Below are 8,384 nucleotides of genomic sequence, written 5' to 3'. Positions count from 1 at the left end.
GAAAGGCACAGACTAGTTGTGACGGGTGTAAGGGCAGATTGTAGCTGAGAAGCATTCAGCTCAGCTGGCTGCCTCCTCCAGCAGCTGCCTGGCAGCACAAGGTGCTCTGAATTGCCAGCCTGGCTCAAGCCAATGGTCTGTCTTGTGCTCCAGTCCCCCCAGGGTGCTGCTCACTGCTTCAGGAGAGGATGATGATAGCTCAGAGTGCCCTTGCTCCATGGGCAAGAGCAGGAGGCAGGTGCTATTCTCCAACTGACCTCTCCTCTGTGGGCAAGGTGGAATGGAGGTGGTTCAAGAACCTTTAGGTGTTACCCACAGTGGCTGTGCTATCATCCCCTCAGAGTCATGGAAGATCCCTTCTCCCAGTTTAACATAAAAGATTTCCTAAGTGGTGCAAAAGGGGCTGGGTGGAAGCACCCTTCTCCCTGCCAAGGGTGGCCTTTCTGCAAGGTCTGCCCTCAGCGCATGAGAGTAGGTATTAAAGCCTATATAAAATGTAAAAATCTTCACTGTGTGGAGCAGCCCTTGTGTCTCCACAGGAGCTTTGAAGTGGAAATGCTAGGCAGGGTCACCAGCCAGCCACGCAGCCTGTTGCAGCCTAATCTGTCCTCTGATCTCTCTGATGTCTCCCCAACGCTGGCCTGGCTGAGCTGTCATGGGACCACGGACTGGTGCTATCAGTGTCCCCAGCCCGGGGAGGCATGTGTCACCCACCAAACGGCAGTCACCCGCCTGGCCGCTCATGTCCTCCTCTTCAACCAGTGGGTTCTGCTGAGGGGAGTGAAAAACCCCACCGAAATTGTGGAAAGGGATAATGTAGTGTGAGATACTTGAGCTGAAGAGGCATCCAAAACAAGTGGAGTGCTCACCAAGCACACACACATGCTGTCCCTGTCTTGGAAAAATAACCGTCTAATGAGACAAAGCATGGGGGAGTCAAGTAATTAGAGTGGGAGAGGCCCTTGTTTGCAGCTGGTTTGTATATGAAAGGTATTTGATTCCCACCCCCTTCATCTTCCTTTCTAATTTCATCCCTCACGCCTCCCTTCCCCGCCAATTACAGCTTTGCTTCCGTGCCCTGTCCTCTCCCAGCCTCTGGATTCCTCCCAGCGTGTGGGAGCTGCTCACTAATGAAACAAGAGATGGAGATAAATGGACAGGGCCCGCCCCAAGCAGTGCTTGCCATCACCAAAAAAAGTGTCAGGGAGGCTGGAAAGCCCGCAGGGCCTTTCTTCTTGCCAGTTTCTTTCACATGGAAGAAGTGAGGGGGGTGAAGCAAGGAGGGAAAGGTGCGGATTATTACTTTATTGATCACAATGATTAGTTTTTTGAGCATGACAAATGCCATCAATCTACAGGCAGGAGGCAAGCAAGAAGATTGTGGCCACGCTTCGCACTTCCACAACTGCCTTCCTCTGAGGAACTCGGCCTGCACAGCATGGCCAGTAACGGAGCACCCCCCGGCAAGGGCCAACGTCACAAGTCCACGCAGTAAATCCCAAAGTCTGTTTCAATGCTGGGATGTGACATATAATAATTTGTGAAAGTCTGTTCTATCACAAATTTCATGCTAAACTTGGAGGGATAAAACACTGGTGATCCTGGTGAGAACTGGGAGACAAAACCGAGGAGACCCACATTGAGCTGTGGGCACCCAATCAGGAGCCCAGCCAGCTCCACTGGGTCTGCTCTTGCTGTTAGGAGATAGTCATCAACACATTGCACGCTCAGCAAATCCCACTTCTCCAACTCCTCACCTGGAGCGACACACAGAAGAGTGTGCTGGAAACTCAGGTAGATGTTCCTCTACGAAGAGCCTCACTGCTAAAATTTTGCTGTTCAGTCATCCTCAGTAGCCCTTGAAATGGATGCTCAAAGTTGCCCTCAGCCCCTGTGAGAGGTCAGCAGAGAGGTTCTTGTTGCACCTCAGTGATGATTTTTCAATCTTTCTCCCCATGCAGGACCAGTGGAGAGCAAAAACGAAGCAGCCATGTCTGAGCTGGTCCCAGAGCCACGGCAAAAACCAGTCGTACCGATGAAACCCGTGGGCATTAATGCCAACTTGCTGGGCTACATCGGTATTGACACCATCATTGAGCAGATGCGCAAGAAAACCATGAAGACAGGATTTGACTTCAACATCATGGTTGTAGGTAGGCAGGAACCAGCTGAGGTACTGGGAACCATGGCCAGGGATTGTCCCATGAGGCCAGGTGGGATAGCGAGCCATGCAGGGAGGGCATGAGGGAGCAGACAGTGCTTGCTCTGGGCGAAAGGAGAGCCTGCATTAAGGCAAGGAGACACCTACAGCCCCTTCCCCTGCCAGCCTGGCTCTGTCCCCAGAGCCTGCTGTCATGTCAGGGCTGTGGCCAGTCTCACGATCTTCCTCTTTCAAATCCTCAGGTCAGAGTGGACTGGGAAAGTCAACACTGGTGAACACCCTCTTCAAGTCCCAGGTGAGCCGCAAATCTTCGGGCTGGAACCGGGAGGAGAAGATCCCCAAGACGGTGGAGATCAAAGCCATTGGGCATGGTAAGAGCCAGGCGGCTGGGGTAGAGGCAGTACTGATGCTTCAGCACAGTCTTGCAGAAGACTCCAGTAGTCTATGCAATCATTTCTTTGGTATTAGCCAGCCCTTTTTCCATGGGAAGCTAAATGACAAGGGCTCCATCTCAGCAACGGACCCAGTGGCCTCAGACCTAGCCACATTCTTAAACAGCAATGTCACTGATGCACAGCCAAAAGTGAGGGGCAGAAAAAGAGTAACAGACATTTCTTCTGCCAAGACATTAGTCTGCATGCGTGGATTAAGCCTTGCTCTAAGTCATTCCCAGCTGCAGACACTTAATAATCTACTCAAATTGCATTGGTGGGTCCCATCCCAAGCCTGGTAGAGCACGGCAAAGCACCAGCATAGCTTCTACAGTGCTGCAGAGTAATGAGTATCATCTCAGATTCAGGATGGTGCTTTGGAGGGGAGGTCAAGTTGTGTAAGGTAGAACCTTAGCCCAAGCACAAATCCAGTTTCCTGTGGCAGAGTGGTTTAAGCGGCTTTGGTGCAGAGGTTACCAGAACTTGGGGTCAGAAATGCAAGTGGGCATCACGACAGTTGAGGCATGACCCAGCCTGGCCTTGTCATGCTTGTTGGGCAGGGATGAGGGCAGAGTGCTCTTGTTCCCCCGTAGGGCACAGAGGCGTGTTTCATGACAGAGCAGGTCCCCAGGGAGGCATACGTCTGTTTGCAATTTCTTCCCCAGTCATTGAAGAAGGTGGTGTCAAAATGAAGCTGACAGTGATTGACACGCCAGGATTCGGGGACCAGATCAACAATGAGAACTGGTGAGTTTTATATGTCCCAGAATGGGCAGGAGTTCATCCTATAGCACTCGGCGTGCTAGGAATGCGGACGTGGAATTGTGAACACTATGGGTCTGTGTGCATGCTTGGGGGTACACACACACATTACATAGCCAGTGTCTCTTTCCATGCCCAGTTACAGAAACTCTTAAACATCTCTGTTGATGGTGAGATGCTTGTGGTGGGTATTTTTTATGCCTGAACCTGCTTTGCTGCTGTCAGAGCTGGGAACACTGTAGGCAGGAACATGAGGAGATTTGTACCTGTCTATTCTTCTCCCTCTCCCACCTCAACAGCTGGGAGCCTATTGAGAAATACATCAATGAGCAATATGAAAAATTTTTGAAAGAGGAGGTGAATATTGCAAGGAAGAAACGAATTCCAGACACGCGAGTGCACTGCTGCCTCTACTTCATCTCCCCGACGGGCCACTCGTATGTACACAGCTCCTCGTGCCTCCTCCAACCCTTAGTGCCTCTGTGCCAGATATACATATCCCCTGCACTGCTCTGTCTCAGCCATGGACCCAGGGGACCTGCCTGTGGGCATGGCAACTGCTTAACTTAACTTCGGGTGCTGTGGGTCTTGAAAGAATCTAGGATAACAAGGGAAGGAGAAACACCATCGTGTGTTTCGGGAGAGGGCAGGATGGATGAGAAGAAGCTGATGAGGGCATGATGGCAGCAAGAGGAAGGTTTCATTGGGGTTCTGATGCTGGGAGAGTCACTAGGATGAAAGGTGATGAGGGTAAAGAGTGACCCCTTCTATGTTGTTCCCTCTTGGGCTGAAGCCTGCGGCCTTTAGACCTGGAGTTCATGAAACATCTCAGCAAGGTAGTGAACATCATCCCAATTATTGCCAAGGCTGATACCATGACCTTGGAGGAGAAGACTGAATTCAAACAAAGAGTGAGTATTTTCTCTCCTGCATGGTATCCTTCCCTGCCCCAGCTTGGAGGTGGGAGAAATGAGCAGTACCCTTCTCCCTGGGATTGCAGTGCAGCCCCCAGGGCATGCACGGAGTCCAACACTGGGTTGGTGAGTATGTTCTGAAGACGCAACTGTTTATGGCTCTGAGGGCATCTGTTAGAGGGGGAAGAAATGTGTGTATCCCTGTGACATCTCATGATATACTCTGTCATGGCAACTGCAGAGCCAGACAAGTAACTGGGGTTGGGGAAGAAAGACTCATAATTGCTGCCATATGTCCTCAGTTTGCTGCACAGTTCCCTGGGGACAATCCCTCCAGCCCTTGCCCACTGGAATGATGTCCCAGATGTCTTTGCCCAGCTGTCCCACCTGCCTTCCCTTCAGGTTTGTGTTGCTTTGTGCTCCGAAATTCTCTGCTGTGTCCGGTCTCTCTGCTCAGGTGCGCAAAGAGCTAGAAGTAAATGGGATCGAGTTTTACCCCCAGAAGGAATTTGATGAGGACTTGGAGGATAAAACAGAGAATGACAAAATCAGGGTAGGAAAAATTTTATTGTGGGAGGGGAAGGGAGGCATGAGGGCTGGTCATATTTAATGAGTGTAAAATAGACATTTGTCACTATAAGGTTTTAAGTTCTTCATGGTCCCTGAATGAAAGATGCAATGGATGTAAGGGATGATCATTCATCCTTCCCAGCTTGTTTTGTCCCCATTGTTACTACAGGGTCTCTGTGATGATGATGATGATACTACAGGGTGCTATGAAGGCAGAGCGAGGAAGGACTGTGTTTTACCTCCTCTTGCTGAATGCTACGTTTCTGTTAGGGTCCAAAGAGGCCTGGTGTGTGGCTGATGTCCAGCCTCTGTCCCAAACACCTGCCCCATGAGCAGTTCTTCTCTGGTCATCCCCTTCTTCAAAAATGCTGGGGATGGGTATAGAAAAGCTCTACCTCCCGCTCCAGAGCCTTTGGCACTGCTGCAAGCTACCCACTGAGCTCAGGGTGTGCAAAGACATCTGTAAAGCAAGGGCCCATAATGCTAGGGATAGCACTGTTGGGTAAAGAGGACAGCCAGTGAAGTGTTGCTCTGGAGAACCTCTGTGCTTGCAGAAGGCCTTGTGTTTGGTAAGCTGAGAGAAGGAAAGGTGGATGGGAAACAGTGATGGTGCTGCTCTCTGGAATGGGTTCAACAAGTCTCTCCCCATGTCTCTCCCCAGCAGGAAAGCATGCCCTTTGCAGTAGTGGGCAGCGACAAGGAGTATCAAGTGAATGGCAAAAGAGTCCTGGGCAGGAAAACACCTTGGGGCATCATTGAAGGTAAAATCACCCCTTGCTTCTGGGAGGTGAAAGTATCTCTGCAGGGCCCAGTAATACGCAAGGGTCCAGATAACACATCCCATGGCTACCTTCCCATCCTTTTTGCAGTAAACTTTTTGAAACCAAATGCCATGGTGTGTGATGCTGAGCTCCTGAGGTTGCCTTGGTTCCTTCAAGGAACCTGAGGTTGCCTTGGTGCCATGAAAGTTCACCTGCAACTGCTCAGCAACTCTCGGTGTTGAGTTGCTCTCCTCAATGCCCAATAGTGCAGCATTCAGATAACTGTCTGTCCTTTCTGAAGTATTTAGGCTCTGCCCACCTGGAACCTGCCCCATGGCAATGACCTCCCCATGATTTGTAACTGCAAAGGGGTTGTTGAAAAAAATCAGACATAACGCTTGCTTGATTTCTTTTCAGTGGAAAATCTCACTCACTGTGAATTTGCCCTGCTTCGAGATTTTGTCATCAGGTAAGGCCATAGTCATACACCAGTTTGCTCTTGATGAGCGAGGAGTCTTCCTGAGACCCTCTTAGAGTGAAATAGCCCCTATGGAAAGGAAAATAAAGTACATTTCAGGCAGTGAAAGTTTATGGGGGGTAGGTTTGGATTGAATTAAAGGGTAAATACTCTAGTGGCTCTCTTGGTGACATGGCCAGTAAGTCCAGTAGGTGCTAGTTTTCATGTATGAGCTGGATGCCTAGAGAAAAGCAGGGTACTACCACCCCCCACCCCCCCACCCCCCCTTCCCTGTATATCCCACTAAGCATATTAGGTTGCAACGACTTCTATTTGTTGCTGACAACAGGTCTGGGTGGGAGTCAGTGAAAAAGAGGCCACCACCACATCCTAGACCATGTGTCCTACCAGGTTGAAGGAAATGCTGGAACATATGACCTGGAAGTAAAAAGCCCCATATTTCATTCAGCTTTCATTGCCGTGTCTTATTTCTACTCTGATTCATGCAGTTCTCTCAGCACAAGTTATATCTGCCCCAAATTCTGTAGAAGAGCTGCAGATCTAGGGTCACCTCCACTCCCTATAAATACAACGAGGTTTTAAAACACCAAAAATAAGAAAATAAGGGAAATGCACTTCAAAGCCAGAGTCCTGTGTTTCATTCCACCTGTAGGTGTGGTGGCATTGAGACACTTGGCTAGATATAACGCTTTGACATCACCCTGCTCTCTCTTTTTGTTCCGCAATACCCTCTGCAGCAGACATGCTTTCCCCGTCTCCCAGTGAAAACATCCTAATGAAGTGATCATTGCAAGCTCACAGCTTTCTATGGAGGTTAGGGATGATGTTCACAGCAGTGTTCTGCAGGTTAGGGTCTGCAGTGGACCCGACACACCCTCCTGGTACTTCCTTGTACCACTCACTGACGAGACAAGCCCACATCTGCTCTGACACACCAGGATGGCCAGTAGCTGTCCCCTGGCACAGTGTGAGAGGGGCAGGACACTGGCAAGCACAACCAGGGATTTCAGCACATACCCTGTGTCCTGCATGTTCTTGAACGCTGATGTTCCAGCTCTCAGTGGTGTATGATGCACCCATACTGTCCATGCAGAAAGAGGGGTACGCTCATTAGATTACCTGAAGAAATCTTCCAATTATCTCAGGGAATAAAAAATGATCATCAGGAGATTAATACTGACTGCGCTGACACTAGTCATCATATCCTCTTTTCAACCCCATCTTCACTTTCCCCCCCACAGGACCCACCTTCAGGACCTAAAAGAAGTGACCCACAACATCCACTATGAGACCTACAGGGCCAAGCGACTAAATGACAATGGAGGGCTGCCCCCCATGACTGTTGAGACAGAGGAAAACCATGAAAGTAACCTGTGAATGAACGACCCCCCTTCCCCCCGCTGTCACCCAGTGTCTCTGGATACAACAACCCGTCACCCCCTTCCCACCCCCCCGCTACCCTTGACTCTGTCATGGGCCTGTCTCTGAAGCATGTGGCGCATCCTCCGTGTGCATGAGAGGACGCAAGCTGAGTGCGTACGTGAGTGCATGTGCCTACCTATGTGCCGGAGAGGGACCAAAGGCATCTCCCACGTCCTTCCCAGAGTGTCCTCGTTCTCGGTGTGGTTTTTGCATAGCGGACTGCCTGTCATCTTCCTTTCTCTTGTTTCTGTGTCTCAGCTGTGTGTCTTGCCTGGGGGAAATAGGGATGAGGGAAAGGATTTCTGGGGGCAGGAGGGCTTTGGAGGTGGGAGGCATGGGGCATGCTGTGGTCCTGTTTTTATCACTTAGAGACATGGCAAGGAGAGAATCCAGGAGAGATGGTGGAGCTGGTGCATGCAGTGTCTTCAAGTGATGGCAGCAGAGCGTTCTCTTGCATCCTTAGTGGTGGGAAGGCAGCTGGTTGGTCTGAGGACATGGTGGCCCAGCATTTTACTGCCATTTCTTGCTGTGGCTTCCCAAGGGGAAATGGCAGCTTGGAACTAGATAGGTGGGAGAAGTGAAAAACTGACATGTTTTGCGGTTCAGGGGAAGTGACTGATGGAAGGAGACGGGGAATTAATTCTTGGGCTGTAGCATCTACTGGAGAAGCATCAAAGAACTTGGGGAAAATAGCCATATTTTCCAAAAGAGGGAAAGCCCAGAGGAAAAGAATGTGTTTCTGCTGCAGAGGTTCCATTTGCTCTGCTTAGCACTAAGGTGAAAAGCCCTGCTTGTATCACAGGCTTTTGACCCTATGCCGATCAGACCAAGCTGCCCTGAGGTCGCCCCACCTCATCCCCCATTGCAGTGCTTCTTCTGAACCAG

General features: G+C 50.3%; 1 protein-coding gene across 2 annotated transcripts in view; it reads left to right on the top strand.

Moving 5' to 3' along the window:
- SEPT3 (septin 3) overlaps positions 1-7,495 on the top strand; it is an 11,222-nt gene extending 3,727 nt beyond the window's left edge. Inside the window, exons 2-10 of one of the 2 annotated variants that reach the window (XM_010131116.1) lie at positions 1,962-2,153; positions 2,404-2,532; positions 3,258-3,339; positions 3,654-3,791; positions 4,148-4,265; positions 4,726-4,821; positions 5,500-5,599; positions 6,017-6,068; positions 7,319-7,495. In XM_010131116.1, the coding sequence (XP_010129418.1) occupies positions 1,962-2,153; positions 2,404-2,532; positions 3,258-3,339; positions 3,654-3,791; positions 4,148-4,265; positions 4,726-4,821; positions 5,500-5,599; positions 6,017-6,068; positions 7,319-7,454 (1,043 nt within the window). In that variant the 3' untranslated portion in view covers positions 7,455-7,495. The remainder of the gene's footprint in view (positions 1-1,961; positions 2,154-2,403; positions 2,533-3,257; positions 3,340-3,653; positions 3,792-4,147; positions 4,266-4,725; positions 4,822-5,499; positions 5,600-6,016; positions 6,069-7,318) is intronic. The other variant, XM_010131117.1, reaches the window with a different exon arrangement.
- Positions 7,496-8,384: the final 889 nt, after the last annotated feature.

Source organism: Buceros rhinoceros, unplaced genomic scaffold (assembly GCF_000710305.1).
Source record: "Buceros rhinoceros silvestris isolate BGI_N320 unplaced genomic scaffold, ASM71030v1 scaffold17072, whole genome shotgun sequence".
NCBI lineage: Eukaryota > Metazoa > Chordata > Aves > Bucerotiformes > Bucerotidae > Buceros > Buceros rhinoceros.
This window is presented reverse-complemented; position numbering and strand designations above follow the sequence as displayed.